The following is a 22,822-nucleotide window of genomic DNA, read 5'->3' on the forward strand; positions in this document are numbered from 1 at the left end:
TGATTAATCCAGGTGTGCCTAATTAATCAGGAGTCACAACAAGAAGTAGCAGACACACCGGGATTAATCAGTGCGTCCAATAATAAAAGACAGGAAAGAAAGGACCCACATGTTTGTTTGTTTTTTCCCCAACTTTATTAATCAAAATATTTTCATACATTATAAAGAATTCCATAGAAAAAGACTTCTTTTTTCCAGACTGAGCGTCAACATCAACTTATGCTGAACAGAATTTATAAATAGTGTATATATATATATATATATATATATATATATATATATATATATATATATATATATATATATATATATATATGTATATATATATATATATATGTATATGTATATGTATATGTATAATTTAAAAAAAAAAAAAAATCAGAGGTCTAATCAGGTATCAATACATTCAAATGTTCACAAACAACCAAGGCTTGTTTAGTTTCTACATATTTCAGTGTTTTGTTTTGTTTTTTTAAGTTTGTTATGTCATTTATGTAAATTAAGAACAGTGAGTTGTTCTTCATAAATCTACATCTGTGTATAAATTTTTTAGCCATAATAAAGTGTTGTACATAATTTCTCATTTTTTGTTTTTCATTATAACTCTGAATTTAATAGGACCCACATGAAGTTCAGGAAGTAGTGGAGCTGTGTATAGAGTCCATTGTATGCGAGAAGAGTCTGGTTTAACAGAATGAGTAACCCGAGGCAATATTTTATCAAAAAAACCTTCTACAATAGCTGAACTATCTCTGGGTTTAGAAAGTCAGCCAAAAACAAAGAAACTTTAGCATTTAGCTATCAAAAATTTAGGTGATGGAAAGCGAGTTATGCCAGTATTAGAGGCCTTTTTTTGGTAGCTCAAATATTTAATGTTGTTTAGCAACATATCTAATTAGTTGTTGGTTTACACAACAGGAATAAAAACAGGACACACAATGTTATAAAACTTCAATAATTATTAAAATAATAATTAAAATGTTAATGTATTTTGGTAGGGTAGCTTTTGCCAAATTAACATTATTTTCAATGTGAACAAGCAGAATGATTACCTCCCTAACCTAAAATGATTGAAATACAGCTATCCTTAAAAATTATTATAGTCCAGATTTAAAAAAAAAAAAAAAAAAAAAAAAAAAAGAAAAAGTCTGAAATAACACACAAGCTTGTAATCAGACCCAGTTCTTAAACATGTGAGTAATGGAAAAATCTGCTTTAACAAGTTGCCATTTTGATATTTAACTTTTTTGTCGATAATTTTTTTATCTTGATTGTTGCCTGACCTTTCCACAGTTCATTCCAGGCCTGTAACAGCACCAGGATATGTAGAAAAACCCTGACTTCTCTTAAGAGTCCAGTCATGTTCTTATTGGATGAGGTTCTTGGATGAGGGCATGAAAATATCTGCAAACACATAAACACACAAGCCTACACATACTTTTTTTTTTTTTTTTTTACCTATGTTTACCTTTGCATTTTGCTATCTTCCTATATAAAGAGCAGTCTAGTCGCATCAAGTCATTAGCTCCCATAATCCCCTTGTGGCTCAGTGCCTTGATGATGCGATCACACCAAGGGACTAAAGACTAAACCCGTTGCTGCTGCAAGGATTTACTGAGCAGCCAACACTGGGGAGAGCAGCACTCATGAGGGCCCTGTGGTGAGTTTCTGAGGCTATTTTCATTCATTCATTCACCTATGATGAACCCACAATCTCAGTGAGGTCCTGCAGTTTTGGACCTGATCCTGGTGGACTGGTGGAGGATGCAACAGAGGAAATGGTTGTATGAATTTTCACTGAAACTGACAGCCTAACACATTGGGAGTTGGTGACTGGAAAAGGGAGGTGACCACGTAAGTAAACTGCTGCTTTAGAGGAGTTTTAGTCGGGTAATATATTTTATCCAGGTACAGGTGAAGTAGAAGCATATAAGTCCTGACAAAAAAATTAAGATTTGATGCATCTGACCATTTTCTTACTCCTGAATTCAGTTTATATGTTTTACAATTAAACTTTCATAACCAATATAAATATACTTAAATATCTGAATTTATTGTGGTTTAAAATAAAAGGTCTTTAATTGATATTTTACCATAATTCAGCTCCAATATTATAATTTACAGGACAGGAGGCTGTTTTAATAGAAAAACATTCTCCTGTTTTGTTTGGTGCAGAACATCCTTATATTTGACACTCATCTGTTCTTTTATTTAAGCTCAAATAAACATTGTACAGTGAATAAATACATGTGAAAACACTATTCGATGACACACAGACAAGAATGTACAGTGTTTTCTACATTATTGCACACTGTAAGCAGCATTTTCTGTTGACCTAAAACAAGGCGACTGTTGAATGCTGTTTACACATCTTACTTTTTCTGTTTGATCAAAATGAATGTAGTCTGTGAAGATATTTCCAGTCTTGTGTGTTTACATAGATTGATCAATGTAAGCCTTCGTAGAATTCAGACAGAAGCAGGCCTCTCCTTTGGGATTGAGGCCAATCACAGAGGTCATGAGTGAACCAGCAGATAAAGAGATTAAACAGAGCACAAAGTTGAAATGTCCTGAAGCTCCTGCTTTCCGACCACTCAGACACTCTAAAATTTGTGTTCTGTGAATGAAGGGAGAGGACTGTAGAGAAAATAATGAATATTGTTATATAAACTTGTATCTGAGTCTGGTCATGTGTCCTGAAATGTGTATTCTTTAACAAAAAAAAAAGCTTATGAGAAATCAGCAGTAAAGCAGGCTCATGTGTTGATGCTCTTTTTTTTTTTTTTTTTTTTTAACTCTTGTCCTTCAAACAGGAACAGTCATGGGATGTGGTGTCACAAAGTCTGACCAGTTCCACAAACACCCCAGTAAAGGTACCAGTGATCCACCAAACAGACACTTATTATTCACTTTTAACCTCCTTAGACTCTAAATCACCATCACCGCAGAGTTGTCACTGAAAAAGCATTATACTTGTTAACTTCTGCCACAGTTTTTTTTTAGTTTTGTTTTATCAAGATTTCCTTTTATGTGTGTTTTGTATTGTACATGGTTTATTCATGACTGCATGTTTCTTTTTTTTGTCTTGCGCACAGCTGTCACATGTAAGCCACAAACTCCCTCCTTTTTTGTCTAGTCAGTGTTTGCTGTAACCAAGATATGATGGCAGAGAAAGTTGATAGATAAATAGATAAGAAGTAGTCAAATTAACCCTTTCATGCATAGCAGTCACTACAGTGTACATCTATTCTACAGCTGTTCTCTTGTATATTCATGGGTTTTATTGTTTTAGTTCCATATCAGCCAATACAGTGGACACTTATGCACCATCCCAAACACTGCAATTCATACAATTACAGTAACTACAGTAACAGCAGTTCTTGATAAACCTGATCTGCGGTAACATGTTTGAGTGTAAACTAATTGCTCATTGACATTAGACTGTTATTAACAGTTTTTTTAAAACAAAAATGTTTTTTTGCACATTATCTCCATGAAGTCAGTAATAACTTGCATTAGAATATGCTAAAATGTGAGAAAACATCAGATTAGCTGCATTAGAAATGTTTTTATTTCATAGTTTTCACATAGTTTATCACTTTCTGTTATTGCATTTTAAATACAAGTTTCTTTGCTTCAAAAATTAAGCACATGGTGTCTAGTTGAGTGGACATTTTTGTAACTATAAAAAATAGCTTCATTAAAAACATTTCAATCACATTGCTTTTTTCATGCGTAAAGAGGAAGTAAAACACTCAGGAAAAAAAAAATCTTGACTAAGGTTCTCATAATTCGTGCATCAAAGGGTTAAACTGAAGGAAATACTCTAAAAAGGTGCTTAGTTAAAATTAGTCTACTCTCTGGTCATCCCTTTTTGTCCTTTTATCATCTCGTAATATGCATGTGTTAATATTCCACTTATTGTCGTCTCTTGCAGCTATAAAGGCTGCCATCCTCATTCAGCGATGGTACCGTCAGTATGTCGCTCGCACAGAAATGAGGCGGAGGTACACCTGGCACATCTTCCAGTCTATCGAATATTCAGGCGAACAGGCCCAGATAAAGGTGAGAACCACTGGAAACTATCCACTATACTGTTGAGTGTGTGCTACAAGCAACTCCAAGCTGAGCGTTTGTCTCTGTTCTCTGTGCAGCTTTATAATTTCCTTGGTTACCTCATGGATAACTTCACACCATCAAGCAGTGAACGTAAGTCGTCTGCATACCTCAGGGGTTTTGATTCATGTTAAAGTTATTTTTCCCATCTCTAAGACCTGTCTTCTGAGGCACCTCTTCATTCTCACAGGTAATTTGATTTCTCACATCTTCCGAGAAAACGAAGTGTGTCGAGATGCAGAGTGGGAGCGATACTTCTGCTACAAGAACATTGAGGTGCCAGACATCTACTCGGGTCCTCACCTCACCTTTCCTCTGTCGGTGGAGCAGGCGGTCGGCCTGGTGCAGGCCTTCAGGGACAAAAAAGTAGGAGCTTCAGCCTCTAAGCCTCAAGGAAACTCTGTGATTTGGTTGTGTGTTTTTTCACATTTATTATTATCATGTTTGGTAGAAAACATAGAAAACTGTCAAATAAGACTTCACAACAAACATCTTGACACATTTCCCAAACCTTACAAATATGTGAGCATCCACAAAACACTGTTCAAGTGTACCAAATAAAAGACAAATCTAGAGTAAAACAAAGTAAAAACATAATGTACAGGGTGTCCTTAAAGTCTCTTTACAATTTAACAAATTTATTACAAAAGTAAATGAACAGAAAAAATCTATGGAAGTTATTGCAAAGTGAAAAGTAGGTATTAAATTTTTTTTTGCCTCATTTAATACACCTCTATATGGGCACCATTAGTTGCACGAAGCACATCAAGTTGGTACTCTTGCTATGTTTATATATATATATTTTCTTATATATTATATATATTAGCGGCATTGTATCTGTGGTGCCATTGTACGATAGCATGAGAGGCTAAAATCACCCAGCATACCTCACAACATTTGAGTACGGACATAAAATTGTGCCTAGTAGATAGTCAGGTAATATTTCTATTCATTTGGCGAGTTTGGCGGCGATTGGGTCTGTGAAGGTCTGTGGTGAGGTCGGACTTGGTCTGAGGTGATCTGGGACCCGGTCTGTGGTGAGCTTGGACCCGGTTCTAGGTGAGCTGGGACCCGGTCTGTGGTGAGCTGGGACCCTGTTAAAATCACCCAGCATACCTCACAACATTTGAATACAGACATAAAATTATACCAAGTAGATAGTCAGGGAATGTTTCTATTCATTTGGCGAGTTTGGCGGCGATCGGGGCTGTGAAGGCTGAGGAAAACCCGTACAAATGCCCTCCTGTGCTGCAACATTGATCGGACGGACGGACAGGCACAGAACGTGCATTATATAGTAGAATTTCTTGCCATGTTGGCTGGAACATAGCCTCATCAATGGCATCAGCGATCTTTCACTTCAGGTCATTGATGTCCTGTATCTTTGCTCGATACACGATATGTTTAACACAACCCCATAGACAGAAATCCAGGGGAGTGATATCTGGTGAATGAGGTGTCCAGGGAATTGGACCATCCCTTCCAATCCACCGGTCTGGAAATGTTTGATTTAGAAACCCACCAGCATGCAGTCCCCAATGTGGTGGTGCACCATCTACCTGGAAAATGGTGGTTGGCTGAAGGTCGTCCGGTTATGGTGACACATATTCAGTCAAAAGGTCAAGGTCAACATTTGCAGTAATTGATCCCATTGAAGAAAAATGGACCAATGATTCAATTTGGAAGTGATCCCACAATGTGATTTAAAAACTTTGATAATCGCTGAGTACATAGAGTAAATATGAAAAACAAATCTCATCAATTGCTTTTGTAAAAAATTTTTTAAATTGTAAAGAGACTTTGTGGACACCATGTATAGTGGAATTAGAGGAAAACATTGGACTAACATTAAAAGAGCCCTGACCTCATCTATAGTATCAATATCTGAAAGGTCAGACAGATTCAGTTCTAAACGTGCGAATCATGTCAAGTCTAAATCTTGACAGACCTACATTTTACAAAGAAACACGAGCTTTAAATTCAGTCAGATGCATTCACTATCCTTGCATCATAACCGGTTCCTGTAGTTCTCATTTAGTCACAGTTACAGTTAAAATATGTTTTGTGAGATCGCGACAAGCATTTAAACCTAACGGGGATGAACTGACAGAATGATGGACACGTTCTTATAGAGGTTATATCAACCTTTACAATTTGAAGTTTATGTCTTTTCAAAATCTGATATAGACTACTAATGTAGATACAATAGGGAGATATTTCAAATACATTAACCTAGAGATAGAGAAAAATGCTATTCACAATAATGTGACCATTAAACCTGTTCATGTGTTTTAGAGATTAGATTTTTTTTTTTGTTAAAGCAGGTTTGGGAGAATTCTCAGATAGTAATTGAACTTCATCCTGGAGAGAAATTCTTTATTTATTTCACTCATAATTCTGCTTCTAAACAGAATATATAGAAAATCACTTTACAGTCCTAAACCTATTTCCACAATGCACTTTAATGTTTAATGTGCACTTTAATCTATCTATCTATCTATCTATCTATCTATCTATCTATCTATCTATCTATCTATCTATCTATCTATCTATCTATCTATCTATCTATCTATCTATCTATCTATCTATCTATCTATCTATCTATCTATCTATCTATCTATCTATCTATCTATCTATCTATCTATCTATCTATCTATCTATCTATCAAAAATATTTGTTCCTTCATTTCATTTTTGCTAATAAGTGTTTTTCCCAGCAGCAGTTGCACTCGCGTTACGTCCTCCAGCTCCTCTTAGAGACGTGGAAACTGCTCCGCATGCTGCCAAATATCAACCGCATCTCCACCTGCCACAGCAAGGAAATCACCATATGTGGTAAAGGTTTAATTTTTTTTTTTTTTTTAATTATTTGCAGCTCAGATTAAATCCTTTTATGCTCACAGTATTTTTAAGTTTACTTTGGGTTGTAGGTCCCATCCTTTCTGTTTGGATGGTGATAAATTGTATTTCTGCTTCTCTTCTTCATTCAAGGTGATTTGCACGGCCAGCTGGAAGATCTGCTGCTTATTTTCTACAAGGTTTGTAACTTTTCCTTCTCATGTCTTGACATTGACTAAATTATTTAATCCTCATGACAATCAAGGATCTTATGGATGTAGTTGAATTATTTTTAAAGGGACACAATCAGATATTTTTATGAAGTTAATGAAATTCTTGTTATTCCATTAATGCTGTATTTTTATTCATTTTATTTAATTCTGTTCATTTACACTAGTTTTGCAGAATGACCTTTTAATACCCCACTATATTGTTGTTTACATTATAGAATGGGATGCCATCTTTAGACAAATCGTATGTGTTTAATGGAGACTTTGTTGACCGAGGCAAAGACTCCATTGAGATCCTCCTCATCTTATTTGCGTTCCTGCTGGTTTATCCCAGTGACGTACACATGAACCGAGGAAACCATGAGGACCATATTGTCAACCTGAGGTACAACATCCAAATGTGTACCAGCAGTAGCAATAAAATACAACAAAATCCTCCATTTCTAACTTTATCTTGTGTTTCACTGTCTACTACAGATATGGCTTCACTAAGGAAGTGTTGACTAAATACAAGGTATGTTTCTTTATTTACTGCTGGGTATTAACTCATTATCAGTGCCAACACGTGCCTTTATCCATGCACTCTTAACGAACATCAGGTCAATCTCACTTTCCAAGTAAAGCTTAACATAGGCCAGTGTGATCCTCATACTATACTGTTCAGGACTGACTCGGTTGGTCCTCAATGAATCAAAGATGTCACAGTCACAGTGAAGACCCCATAGATGCCTCATATATTCCAGGCAAACAGTACCATCCTGTTCCAGCTCCAACCTCATTAAAAATACAACATTTCAGTCAGTGGGCGACATTGTATTGAAACCATGTGGATTTTGTGATGATATTTTATTTTTAACTCTGTCTGTGAGAGTCATAGAAACAATTTATTACTATTCTATGAAAAACAGGAAACAAAAATGTCAAGTAATGTTAAATGTGCCACATAAAATATTTACCAGGACTCTAAACATCGTTTCTAAACAGATCAGGTAGATTTTCATCTGAAATGGTAGTGAAATCAACAGAACAACAACTCTCAGTATCCCACACTACTTCACAATGTCAACACACAAAGATTAAAGATTTGCCCGCATCAAATTCAAATCTTTAATCCTAGCCTACAAAATTCTCAGTGGATCTGCTCCTACCTATCTAGGTGGACTGATAAAAGTTTATGTTGCTCCACGACCACTCCGCTCGTCTGGGGAACGTAGTCTGGTGGTCCCCAGACCTTGTACAAGACAATCCAGGCTCTTTTCATGGGTCGTTCCACATTGGTGGAACGCTCTGCCAAGTGCTACAAGAACAGAGGTATCCCTGCCTATCTTCAAGAAGCTCCTGAAGACCCAGCTCTTCCGAGAGCACCTACTATCCTAGCACTTTCAAACATTCCTTTTTAAATATTCTAATAAGGTTTTTTTCCCAGGATTATCACAGATTCTTCCAGGATTATCTCTGGACCTGCTGCGGTGGTCCTGCCTCTTCCCTGCCCTCATCATCACCACTCACTTATCCTCATCTGCCTCCATGTGTCACCCCCTACTCCCCCCTTCTCCCCCCTTCTCCCCCTTTCCCCCAGTCTCTATCTCTATCGCTCTCTCTTTTTCTCTTGCTTTACTCTCTCTCTTTAACCCCAACTGGTCAAGGCAGACGGCCATCCTCCAGGAGTCTGGGTCTGCTCGAGGTTTCTGCTGTTAAAGGGAAGTTTTTCCTCACCACTGTCACCAGTCACAAGTGTTTGCTCCTGGAGGATTCTGTTGGGTTTCTGTAAATTGGCTTAGAGTCTGGTTTTTGACCAACTCTATATATAAAAGGTCATGAGATAACTTTTTTGTGATCTGGTGCGATATAAATAAATTTGATTGTTTGAGTGATTTAATTGGTTTTCCACTGTAAGTCGGTTTGCAAAAAAGCGTCTGCCAAATGCATAAACATAAACATAAACACACAGCATGTTTTATTCTTATTTTGATCAAGAAACCAATAGTGGGTGGAATTATAATTCATTGGTGTGCATTTCAATAGTTTTTAAATACTTCTTTTCATATGTCGTGAATTTCCCTTTCAGTGCACCAGATGTGGTTTTTAGGTTAAATATGACCCCCATGGCCAATTTTGCCCGAACTTTCATTCATTCACTTTCTAAATCACTTGATCCTTGAGAAGGTTGCAGGGGTGGAGCCTGTGCCACCTACCACACTGGTCTACAATTTTTTAGAAATGATTTGCTTCAGAAATTAAATGTGCTAAATGTTATGTATTTTAATAAGATTAATTGGAAAATAAATGACAAAAGTGCCGGTTTGCTGATGTTTTCAAGGTATATGATTAAGTGTTATTACACATATATATTGGTTTATGTACATCTATATAACAGTTTTATAAATCATCCACTAAATAGAACCTGTAAAGTGAATGTATTCTAATGTGCAGACAGTGTTTTGAAGTAGATCTTGTAGCTCTGAGACAAATATTCCTTTTGAGTCAAACCCATTCTCTTGTTAATTCTTGAATTTCACATTTTGACCCAAGGCTGTATCTTGGAAGTTCAGCCAACCAGCATTTTTTACTTGATTTTTCTTTATCAGTGACTCTCATGTGGTAAAATTTCATTACTTTTATTCTGGAAGCATTTTCCTTGTAGACCAGTGCCATCGGGCAAAGGCAGGGCACACCCTGGATGTGTTGCAATTCATCGCAGGGCTGACGTATAGAGACGAACAACCATTCACTCTCACATTCACACCTAAGGGTGATTTAAATTGACCAGTTAAACTATTAAGTGCATGTGTTTGGACAGTGGAAGGATGTCAGTGTCCAGAGAGAACCCACACAGGTGTGGGGAGAACATGCAAACTCCACACAGAAAGGTCCTTCCCAAACAAAAAAAAAAAAGGTCAGTAGAGAGAAAAGCTAAAGTAATTTTGATATTGTGTTTCTTTTTCTTTTTATTCATCACTCTCACATTCACTCTCATATTCCTATGGGCAAATTAGATTAACCAATTAACCTATCATTGCATATCTTTGGATGGTGGGTGGGAGGAAGCTGGAGTACCCGGAGAGAACCCACGCAGACACGGGGAGAACATGCAAACTCCACACAGAAAGGTGCCTCCCCCTGATATTTGTGTTTCTCTTTAGATGCATGGAAAACGCATCCTGAAACTGCTGCAGAAGATTTTTAGCTGGTTGCCATTAGCAACGGTCATTGACCAGAAGGTTCTGGTCCTCCATGGTGGGATCTCTGACAGCACAGACCTCAGCCTCCTTGCAAGACTTGACAGACACAATGTGAAGAAATATATTTATTAAATCAAATACAGATTCATCCTCTTTTCTTTTTGAGTGTCAAACCTGAGACATCTCTTTTGTCTTATTTTCACAGTACGTGTCAGCCCTGAGGCCTCCAAAGAGGAGAAACACGAGTTCAGCCGGGATATCTATTGACTCAGACATAGACGAAGACTGGTCCAACCACAAAGTCTTCCAGCGCCGGGCGTCATTCACTTTCCCCAAACCTCTGGGAACCCGTAGCAGCTTTCAGAACCGCTCACTGCAGGACTTCTCTGACAGGATCAAAGTGAACGTAGAGGAGGAGCTGGAAACGTGCAGACGGAGGTCGTACACTTTCAACGCTGGGATTAACAGAGTGGAAAAAGAAATGGCACCATGCCCGTCCACTGACTCTGTGAACAGTGACAATGCCAAGGAGGAGTGGAAACAGGTGAAGAGAAGAAAACCGAGCAGATAAAAATGTCTACACTGAGCTTTTTTTTAACACTGTTAATTTGTTTCATGGAAATCCAGTGGTTCCCACAGTTTCCTCATGCCTAAACCCATGAATCTATAAATAATTAGATGGTCACTCCACAAGACAAAACCCCACAGTCTTGTTTTGCAAAAAGAGAAAAAACAGGATCTATCCCTTCATAACAATCAGAAAAGTGTTAGTTCATTATTGGCCTTAAATTTTTACCAAGTTTGAAGAGTCAGTGCTATAGTTTTTGCATAGTACTGCTGATAAACAACTGAAATACAAAGCCTTAACCTGGAGGTACATGATGTATAAATGCTTTTCAAGGCAGCAAAAGTGACAATACACTGCATAACCATAAGAAAAAAATATAAATAACAGTATGATAGTACAGTAATATTTATTAATATATATATTCATGACAAAAAACAAACAAAGAAAAAGAAAACAAGTCCTCAGCTTTACTTATAAAGCCTTTTAAAACCAACACAGATGGCCAAAGTGCTGTACACAGACATAAAAACTAATAAAACAGATAAAAGAATGAATAAAAACAATAGAAGTAATTATATGTTAAGACAATAAAAAGCAAACTCTCATGCTGAGTTAAAAGCCAAGGAGAAAAAATATGTTTTGAGAGAAGATTTATAAATAGATATAGAATAGAAAACAACAACACAATCAAACATTGTCGGTTAATTATAATAATGAGAGATTTGACTCATTACATTTATAGGATACCTTGAATGCCTCATAATATTACTGCAGCCTAAGATAATAGTTATGTGTTAATATTTTTCAGTACTGCTAATGGTTAGAATTAGCCTGAATTGATTTGCTTTTTACTTCTTGCTCTATGAGCGACGGGTTGTTGGTGTTATTTACTATCACACCTAAATGGAAACAAAGTTTTTTAAGGTCAACGATCACAATTCATGACCTTTACACCTGCTCCCATTGGCCCTGAGTGACAACCTGTTAATGCTCCATCAGTAATCAGTGTGAATCACTGTGTGCGTGGGCCTTAAAAGCTGTAATCCACTGCGTCATTAATCCCTTTGCAGTGTGTTCAATCTGCTTTTCTAAACTGACTGTCAACATTACCTTGCCTAAGTGCTACCAGTCAACGTCAAAGCACCACTAGGTGATTTTATGACCTGATGTCGAAATGAAATGCATCCAAGAGGGAAACAAAACACCATCTGCAGTATTGGATCTCTTTTTTTGCCATTTTGTTCATTCTTAGGCAATATAACAAGCCAAGACTCATAAAGACTGACGCATCTATTTGTGATTTATAATATGTACATAACTGCAATAAACTGAAATGTCAGTGATGCTTTCAGATGTTTAACTTTATACTTAGTACAACTGCAGTATTTACAGACTGTGTTATAAACATTCAAAACATTTATTTTACTATTTAATTATGATGTCTCTTTAGCCAGAATTTTTTAGCCTTAAATGTAGTTTTTCTAAAGTTCAGTTCAGGCTCGTTGCATACTAACATTACATCATTACAAAAAGACTGTTCCTAGGATTTAGTATGAGTATGACTAGGCTATTAATAGGTTTTTGATTAATAATTATAAGGATATTCGACCTATGTAGGTGAGAAATCTTGCTTATTTTAATTTTATATATAGATTTTTTTCTTGACTTTTTTTTTTTTTATATCGTTTTTAACATAGTAGTAGTAATATTCTTTACATTTTTCTTTTTAATTTGATCTACAAAAAGGTAGCAACTTGCTAGAAATTGGCTTAACATGCTGACTGATAGTAGAACAATATAAAGATTTAGAGATTTAATCTCCTGTGACCCAGGAAATGTCAGGAAAGAACAAATTTTGGCTTTTTTTAATTAAATTATTGCCTATATTGGAAACATCATGATGCAACAGTTCCTTCAGATGCATTTTTTAAAATTTATATGGAATGTGCTTTGTGGAGGACAGTTTTTTTTTGTTTGTTTGTTTGCTTTTTTTGTATAAAGTTGTGAAACTCTTGTCTACAAACATGGACAGAAAACCCATAGCTGGGTCTTAGGAGGTTAAAGAAGAATAGTGAGATTTAATTGTTTATTAATGACTTATAAAGTGTTCATGACCTATTTAATAATCTAATTGTGCACCATAGAGATCCTTTGGAGTACTATAATTGTGAAACATAACTTCCAATATATCAAATATTTGTATCAGAATAATGGGAACTAAAAAAAATCAAGAGATTCTCAATCCTTTACAAATCATGAAATGTCTGAATATTAAACCTTTGAAATCTATCCTTGTATCCAGATCAGCTGGCTACTTAAAGCATAATTTGTGACATAACATCTGTCTCATTTTGTACTATTAATAATGTTGCAGAAATGTATTATACTATTTAATGATTATTTCCTCTTGTCTGTTTTGTTTCTTGCTGGCAGGTCCTGGACCTGCTGTGGAGCGACCCCATGACTCAGGACGGCTGCGTACCCAATGAAGTGAGGGGTGGAGGCTGCTACTGGGGCCCTGACATCACCGACGATTTCCTCAACAGACACAACCTGCAGCTCATAATCCGCTCGCATGAGTGTAAACAGGATGGATATGAGTTCTGCCACAACCGTAAGGTGAGCTCAGACACTGACAGCCCACAGGGGCCTATCAGGGACTATAACCTGTTACTCACCTGCGCTCCAGTCCAGGGACTATAGATGAAAATGAACTCTTAGCTATTTGTGGTATAATTTATGTATTGTGCACTGTCCCTGCTAAATAAACAACAAATAATTAAAGAAAATATCTTATATGATTTTCCTCATCTCTTTAGGTCCTCACTTTGTTTTCTGCCTCCAACTACTATGATGTGGGAAGTAACAGGGGAGCCTATGTTAAGTTGGGTCCAGACCTTGTGCCTTATGTGGTTCAGTACCAGGCCAGTAGCATGACCAGAGAGCTCACCGTGAGACAAAGGTACCCAAAAACATGTCACTATGCCTCACTCATCTGCCAAGGTTGTAATTTTTTGGATTTATTATCAGCCTACAGCTTTAATTACACAACTTTCAACTTATTGTTCATAAAATATTACACTGAAAAAGCACCTCAACGATTAAGTGATTCAAATGTAACTTTACCCCCATTCTGAGTCTAACTCCAACCACTGTGTGATTCTTAAAACAGCTACAAGGTTGGAAATAGACTGAGAGTGAGGTGATCTCAATGTCCAGGTGTGGATGTGAGACAAGTGTAGTTCAGGGACATTCATATGACGGAGAATCACACATAAAAAAAAACATGTGAGGCTCTGAAAGGGTTAGTTTCCATTTTTGCTGTTTCACAAAAAAACTAGTCCCACCTAAAAACCAATATACACTTCCATGTGTACTGTATTTCTTCCACTCCTTTCCCATGGGGTAGTGAAGCCATGAAGTGGTCTGATCCTGCCTTCACGTGCTATGGGAATTATGGTAAATATTAGCTACAAACTCAAAAATTGCACATGAACATCCCCTCACATCATATTTTCCACTGGGGAACTGGGAAAAAATGTTGATACATGAGCTGCCAAAATTAAAATAAACAAACTTTTCAGCATGGCCGAGAGCAACAAGGGATTCACCTCGAAAGATGAACACTTCTTTTGTTAACATTCTGCTGCTGTTAGCTGATGATTTTGCACATTTATAGCATAAACAATCTGCCAAAAAAAAACAAAGTAGTAGATGAATTAACATGTCCAAAACTCTTTTACCCAAGTAACAGTTCATGATGAATTGTGTGTCAACCATTTTTTCAATTCGCTACGACAACAAAACCACTTATAATTTTGAATTCACCAGTGAAAAGGCTCATCTTCCCGATAGCATGTGAAGGCAGCATTAAACCTACCAGAGTTCAAAGGCAAAAAGAGAAGGCAGAGACCTCTGTTGTGTCACTGTGGTGTTTTAATTTGATGTTTCAGAGGTTTTACAAGTTAAAATTGCTATGAGTCTGGTGGTTCAGAATAGATATGATATAATGGCTGTAGTTCAGCTTTGGAAAATGAATAAGGTTTGTCAGAATGTGGCTGAAGGACAGGTGGACTGAACACCTCTGACTAAGGAAGTGATGATTGATGACCTGCTTTCACCTACAAAACACAAATTTGTGTCAGTTTTTATGTGCATCATTACCTGCGCTGATGGATTTCTTTAAAATGTTTGCATATGATTCTGTTTACAACTTACAAAACATGTTTTGTTTAGTATCACTTTAGAGAACAGAAATTCTTAGGTGTGAGGTTGTATTCAGTAAAAGTATTTAGCCCTTTTCAACCTTGTTGAAATAGAATATGAACATGGGCCAAACTTAACTTTGCTGATGAAATGCTGTATTTCCTCTTATGTTGCAGTGTGGGACGAACAGAACGCTCAGCCCTCAAAGTCCTACGGGAGCAGTTGTTTGCGCACAAGTCTGACCTCATCAGTGCCTTTAAAACATTTGACAGCGAAAACACAGGTGTGTAGTGTGGGTTTCATGATCGGATTCAGCGCTCAGCAGATCAGGTGTATTTTCATTGTGTAACACCTCTCATGTGCCTCCATTTTCACGTGAATTTCTCAAAGAACCTTGTTTCACCACTGAGAAATGTGAGCTCACCTCTTTGTAGTTCATGTAAAGCATCATAATAGTCATTTAGAAGAAAAAAGAACATTTGTGGTGGACAAAGGTCTATTCCAGAACACCAAATAGTTTCACTGAAACCTCAGCTGAAACTGTTAGTCTGCTTCATTGGAACACTGTTGTTTAACAACGTCATAAAACTTTACAGAGTTGCAGAGCACACTGTGTTTCCCAAAGAACCAAATGTTGCGTGGCCATTGAGTAGATGAACTCCTAAAAACATGTGCCTACAATAAAAAAACAAAGTAAGTCAGTTATTTTTGCTTGATTTTGGCTCTGATCTTCCTATTGTGTTTGTCATTCCAGTTCATTTGTCCTTCACACATTGTTCCATGTCAGTATTGTAAAACTATTATATTTGAGTGTAAAAAAAAAAAAAAATCATACTTGTCAGTGTTTGTGGAAGTGCTGTTTCAATTTGTTTACTGCAGGAAAACTGAAAAAGTACAGGCTCTGAAATGTACTTGAAATATAAAACTATAAAGAAGGCATTTGAAAGACATTTCTTCTAGTTGTTTCAGTGTGAGTCAAACTGAACCTCGTGTCATATTATTGTAATATGAGACTATTAAACAAAATAGATAGATAGAAAACAAGCCTGGATTTAAAAAAGAAAAAGTGGATAATTAAACTGTAAGATTCAAAAATAAAATGCAAGGTACAAACTGTAATTTTCCATGTGATCAAAGTGCAAAATGAAAATTTAAGGGCAGAGAGACTAGATTAGTTTAAACATCAGACAGAGGTGAGTTATTGTTCAATGAAATGGCATGTGGCAGGAAAGATGATGTTCAATCAGTAATTCGCCTCAAATGCATTGAAACCCAAGAACCAAGCCTGTTTTAAAAATGTATGGAATAAAAAGTATAGAAATATGTAATAAAATGCATGGACTAAAAGTATTAAGAATAAAGGTAAAAGAATAAATACTCAAGCAAAGTACAGATACCTGAAAACTTAACTTGGTGCAGTAATGAAGTATTTGTAGTTCATTATTTCCCGCAAACTTAACACTCAAATGACCCAATTATGAAAGAAAGTGATCAACAAGGGTCATTATAAAGTGTTAATAATGGAAAATGCCTTTATGGGTTACAGATAAAAGCTGTTTCTTTCTCCTGTTGTAGGTCTCGTGTCTCTGACTGACTGGGCCTCAGTCGTGGAGAGCGTGATGCACCTCGGTCTACCCTGGAGGATGCTCCGCTTTCAGCTTGTCACCTGCAAAACCAGTGACGGCATGATCGACTACAATGAATGGTTCAACGAGCTCGCCATCAAAGCACCCAACACTGATGTAAGAACTCACCAGCACCACCTTAACTCACTAGAGCCTTATTATATTTAGTCATTTTTACATTTTTACAAACAACAACAAAATGCAGCAGCACTTTTCTTTTTGTTGCATTTAGAGCTCCTCGCCTTCAAAAGGTTTTTAACGTTTTTTTTCCTTTTTCAGAACATTGAACAGGGTTTGTTGGAAACGTTGTATCGTCACCGGTCCACTGTGGAAACCATCTTCAGAATAGTAGATACAGACAACTCAGGTACGATTATTTATCACCAGACTTTTGTAGCTTCTGAAAGAAAAATATTATGTTTCACATTTGTTCTTTGGTAGCATATCTCTCTAATTTGATACTATTTTGAGAAACACAGGAGATCTATTTTCAGAAGGTCAGCTATGTTTCATTGCAGTTTTGAGTTTGACTCGGCATAATGCGTATCGTTTATTTCAAGATATTTCTGTTCTCTGCCTTTAGATATTTTCTTACTCAGTTAAATCTTCCCAAGCACATTTATCTTCCTGCACTGGAAGATCGTTTCTTTAGCTTTAACTTATCTCATCAGTAGATTTTTCCAGTGAATTAGGAAAAAAATATTTTACCATGAGTGAAACCAAAAATGAACTATTTCAGACAAAGTAGGATTTCATTATTTGCATTTATTTTTTGCATACTACATAAAAATAGACAACAGAAGTGACACAAATGTCACAGACTGAGTAAAGAAAAACAAAAATATATGAATTGCCTAAACATAGAAAATTCACAATCATTATTAAACATAATTTCTGACATTAGGTATCTTTCATTCAGAATGTTAACCAAACCTGAAGCAACATAAGATCATGGGAGTTGTTGCTTTCACAGCTTTTGCAGATATAAATCTAATGGATGTGACTTAATTCTTGTACTTAATTTTAATTAAAAGTTACGTTAAATTTCAGTAAAATGGATGTGACACCATTAACCAGTGACCAAATGAAGTAAAGTGTTAACACAATTATGGATTTTTCTGAATTTGAACATTGCTAAAAGTATTTAATTTAATGTAAGCACACAAGTCAACCAAATATAAAACCATTTATAGGTACGTTATGACAGAAATGTGACATATAACTTTAAAGGGGTTGTTATTGATCACAAATTAAAATGGAAACCACATATTAGATATATAAAAAGAAAGATAGCAAAGTCAATGGCAATCTTGTTTAAGTCCAGAAATATACACAACCACAAGGCACTACATATAACTTACTGTTCACTTATACTTCCTTATATGTCATATTGTGTGGGAGTGTTCGGCTCGACATATAAAACAACTGTAAATACTATATACTCCTACAAAAACGAGCCATATGTATTATCAATAAGGAAGGTTACTATGAATATACTAATGAATTGTTTATGAAATCCTGTATTATGAAATTTAATGATTTGGTTTACTATAAAATAATGCAAATAATGTATAAAGCAAAATTAAAGTTACTCCTCGTCTGTGTACACAGGTTCTTCTCAAAACATGAGTCTAAATATGATTTGCGAGATGTTTGTAAATTTCTTGTACAAAAAGCTAGAAAAGAGACTAAAAGCAGATGTATATCTGTAGTTGGAGTTAAACGATGGAATGAGGTCAGCATGGATTTAAGAATGTGTAGCCCATTTCTGATATTTAAAAAAATGGTACGTAAGGCAATTTTTGAAGGATATAATTGTTAAGCTCTAATAAGTAAACAGTAAATCATTTATTTTTGACTCTACATTAAATTACCATTAATTTCGTTGGTTAAGTTTTCTATTTTTCTAGTTTAGTTTCACTTTTTATGTTTTTGCTTGTTTGTTTGGTTGTATGCATTGTTGTTTTTTTCTTTTTCCTATATTGAATGCTGGATAACTGAATTTATTATGTAGGACAGGCATTAATATAAGCATTCTGCTTCCGCCTGTGCCTTTTCAGTCACTAACCTGTTGGTAATGTTTGTAGTGTTGACACTGGTTGTATTATTATGTGACGACTGAATAAAGAATTTCATCAATTTCATCAAAGAGGAAAACAAGAATAAAGAAAAGGCGCAAGTAAAAACAGCAGAGAAATTTGGTGATAAGGCGAAAGACATGACACTATGACAGAGTGACCTGCACAAGACCGTATTAAACCCATATACTCAGGATGTGTCCAGAGTTATATGCTTTGAGGTCTACAATGTGATGACATTCTTTACTCAGTCTGTCACACCGGGTATAAACTTGTATAAAGTGTGTCAGTTGATTGTTGTGTCCAGATAGAAACGTCACACGAGTTCAGCCCCTGTTAATCCACCTGTGGCGTTCCAGCAGGTCATAGCGTCCTGATTCCTCCCTGTTAAGATGTGGATTAACCCACTGATCTACTGCTCTGTCCACCCCCCCCCCCCTTCATCCCACGCACATGCTGCTTTTGCATTATAAGCCCTTTTCTCCATCACCTTTCTTTTTATCGCTTCCTTTCACTCCTCTCTCTTCTTCCTCCTCAGGTTTTATTACTATTGAGGACTTCCGGCAGACATGGAAACTGCTGAGCATCTATCTGAAGATGGAGTTCACTGATGAAGCCATCTCTGACCTGGCCGTCACCATTGACGTCAACCAGGATGGCAACATTGACATTGATGAGTTTATGGAAGCCTTCCGCCTCACAGACAAAAAGAGCCGCCTGGAGAGAGGTCGCAGCATGTTTATGGGCACAGCCACTGACCTCACCAAACTAGAGGGAGACCCCGACATCTGAAGGTGCTGGACAGAGACGTCTTACTGACTCTTACCAAGTCGAGGAGTGAAAGGGAGGGTGGGGAAATCCTGCCAATGCAAGCTGCTTTAATGACGCACATTGAGATGTAGGATCACAGACGCACAGATCATATGGGATTAGATGGAGGTCAGAGTTCAGAGGTCAGCAGTGACTGTTTTTTGGATTTTCTGAAGGAGATAATTTTCTACAGAGGAAGTATTAAAGGAAGTGAAATACTGTGTAACTGCAGGAACAAGAAAAAGGGACCGTTTTGAAAAATTTGAAATGCTAGATTAAAAAAAATCAAAGTAACCTTGTTTTTGGAAGATGAGTCTGTTTGACTGTCTTAACCCTTTCATGCATGAATTATGAGAACCTTAATCAAGATTTTTTTCTTGAGTGTTTTTATTCCTCTTTAGGAATGAAAAAAACAATGTGATTGAAAATTTTCTTCTGAACCTTTTTTTTTTTCTGAGTTCTACTCAGCTGGACACCATGCGTTTAATTTTTGAAGCAAAGAAATATATATTTACTGATATACTGTGTGAAAACTATGACATAAAAACATTTGTAATGCTGCTAATCTGATGTTTTCTCACATTTTTAACATACTCTAATACTAGTCAGTACTCACTTCATGGAGATATAATATGCAAAAAAAAACCTTTCGTTTGAAAAAAAACCTGTTAATTGCAGCCTAATAATAACAAGCAACCGATTTACACTCAAACATGTTACTGCAGATCAGGTTTATCAAGAACAGCAAAGTTACAGTAATGGTATGAATTGCAGTGTATTATGGGATGGTGCATAAGCATCCACTGTTTTGGCTGATATGAAACTAAAACAACAAAACCCATGAATATACAAGAGAACAGCTGCAGAATAGCTGTCCACTGTAGTGACCACTATGTGTGAAAGGGCTAATAAGATATTTCATCTAATATTGAGCTACAGGGTGGGGAAGCAAATTTACAATGAACATTTAGTTGTTTTTTCTCAGCAGGCACTACGTCAATTGATTTGAAACCAAACATATATTGATGTCATAATCATACCTAACACTATTATCCATACCTTTTCAGAAACTTTTGTCCATATGAGTAATCAGGAAAGCAAACATCAAAGAGTGTGTGATTTGCTGAATGCACTCGTCACACCAAAGGAGATTTCAAAAATAGTTGGAGTGTCCATAAAGACTGTTTATAATGTAAAGAAGAGAATGACTATGAGCAAAACTATTACGAGAAAGTCTGGAAGATACTATTAAAGAAGAATGGGAGAAGTTGTCACCCGAATATTTGAGGAACACTTGCGCAAGTTTCAGGAAGCGTGTGAAGGCAGTTATTGAGAAAGAAGGAGGACACATAGAATAAAAACATTTTCTATTATATAAATTTTATCGTGGCAAATAAATTCTCATGACTTTCAATAAACTAATTGGTCATACACTGTCTTTCAATCCCTGCCTCAAAATATTGTAAATTTTGCTTCCCCACCCTATACATTTTAATGTCTCAGTGAGTGAGATTTAGGTGAATTCACAAAGATCTAACTCCAGAGTTGAAATATAATATCCATAATTATGTTTTCATTGGTACATAATAGCACAAAAACTTTTGGATGAGTTGTTTATATCTCCAGAGGAAGGACTGTTCACAGAGTCCCCACGTTGTACTGCCATCGCTCAGAACAGAACAGACCAGACAAAACAAACAGCGGCTTTAATGTGACTTCACATATTTTTTTATTTTAAAAAAAAAAAAGATTTACCACTAGATATCACTATTTATCGCGCACTGACTGTTTTAACCAGTAACAACCAAAAACAATGTTTACGTAATATCCCAGCAGAATGTAGATGATTTATGCCAACTTTAAATTACAGTTTTTGCATAGTTAATTATCACATCTATCATAAAATTTATGAGCATACACTAAATTATATAATATACACAAAACCAGAGAAAGTATTGAATTCATGATAAAAGAGTTGATAACTGTGCAAAGTATGCACTAATGTATCAAATACATTCTAAATACAGCAGAGTAAAAATACAGAAAATACAGTGTATTTTTCTGGTGCCTTAGCAGTAGTAGCATAGTAACTTCTAGTGGTGAAGTAAAGTCCTGTAAACACTGACAACATTTTATATCGGTGCAAACTGCCAATGATGTATTGGAGTCCCTCTTTGTGTCAAACAGGGTCTCAATTTTTCCAGAACAGGGAGCTTATGCATTTATTTAGTTCTAGTACTATTATAGGGTGTGCGGCAACTATGTAAAGCTCAGAGCAGACATGGTTTGTTATTGTTAGCTGTTTCAATTAAACCTGCTCTGGTGTCATTGTTAGATAATACTTGAATGTTATTTAGAGCCACCACAAACTCATTAAGGAATCAGTTTTGTCTTTTTTTTTATATCTAGTATGCTGTTGACTGTACATACATACCACTGTCAAACTGTTAATTTGTGCGTGTGTGTATCTGATGTTTTGATGGATATAATTTGCTCTTCAAAGAGGCAGCAGTGATCCAAAAGTAGTATGATAGAGAAATATAACTGTCATGTTATTCCCAGAAGGCCTTTTGATAATATTAACCAATAGGACACATGGGGCTTCAGAGTTACAGACTAAATTTACATAGAAAATAAGGATGAAGCTCTGACAAGGACCAAGAAGATCATAGACTTATCATTTTTGGTACTGTTTATACAGGAAGTCATGAATAGTACACAGGTAACATTTTACTTCACATGTTCTGAGCAATGTCTGACAATTACTGGAAATAATGTAGCATCATGTGATGGGATGAATGTAATAAAGATATTTTGCAATATTCCACTCTGTGTATTTTTATTTTCTTTTGTTTATTTGTTTATTCCATTACCCACAGTATCTCATGAAATAAGAAGCCCTAACCCCTCATCCCTAACCCCTAATCCCTATCCCTTACCCTCACCCTCACCCCTAACCCTAACCCCAACCCTAACCCCTATCCCTAACCTTAAATACTAACCCCAACCGTAACCCCAACCTGTCGCCAGACCCTAACCCTAACCCTGCACCTTTCATTATGTCAAGTCATCTGAGAGCATTCCTTTACTTTTCTGAGCAGTTAGAAAAATGCAATTATGGAAAGTACCAACAGGGGGCACATAAGACCATTTAGTTTAGTTTTGTATGG

At 36.2% G+C, this 22,822-nt stretch overlaps 1 protein-coding gene and 1 long non-coding RNA gene across 3 annotated transcripts; one reads left to right on the plus strand and one right to left on the minus strand.

Annotated features, from left to right (window-relative positions):
* Positions 1 to 1,554: 1,554 nt before the first annotated feature.
* Positions 1,555 to 19,929, plus strand: ppef2a (protein phosphatase with EF-hand domain 2a). Of its 2 annotated transcripts, none has more exons than XM_030143385.1 (18): positions 1,555 to 1,854; positions 2,814 to 2,873; positions 3,096 to 3,104; positions 3,938 to 4,065; positions 4,155 to 4,209; positions 4,307 to 4,482; positions 6,836 to 6,950; positions 7,107 to 7,153; positions 7,402 to 7,572; positions 7,665 to 7,697; positions 10,327 to 10,476; positions 10,571 to 10,909; positions 13,367 to 13,552; positions 13,753 to 13,895; positions 15,316 to 15,422; positions 16,715 to 16,881; positions 17,044 to 17,131; positions 19,381 to 19,929. In XM_030143385.1, exons 2-18 carry the CDS (start codon positions 2,822 to 2,824, stop codon positions 19,632 to 19,634), a joined length of 2,220 nt encoding a protein of 739 aa, XP_029999245.1. In that variant the 5' UTR covers positions 1,555 to 1,854; positions 2,814 to 2,821; the 3' UTR covers positions 19,635 to 19,929. The 2 variants fall into 2 exon arrangements, with proteins under 2 accessions (XP_029999245.1, XP_029999244.1); XM_030143384.1 differs by having other exon boundaries at positions 1,557 to 1,854; positions 7,402 to 7,568; positions 7,661 to 7,697.
* Positions 19,823 to 22,455, minus strand: LOC115425696 (uncharacterized). Its single transcript, XR_003936264.1, has 2 exons — positions 21,134 to 22,455; positions 19,823 to 19,967 (listed from the first exon to the last, which is right to left on the minus strand). It is a non-coding gene; the product is annotated as an uncharacterized LOC115425696 (long non-coding RNA).
* Positions 22,456 to 22,822: the final 367 nt, after the last annotated feature.

This window comes from Sphaeramia orbicularis, chromosome 9 (genome assembly GCF_902148855.1).
Source record: "Sphaeramia orbicularis chromosome 9, fSphaOr1.1, whole genome shotgun sequence".
NCBI classification, from domain to species: domain Eukaryota; kingdom Metazoa; phylum Chordata; class Actinopteri; order Kurtiformes; family Apogonidae; genus Sphaeramia; species Sphaeramia orbicularis.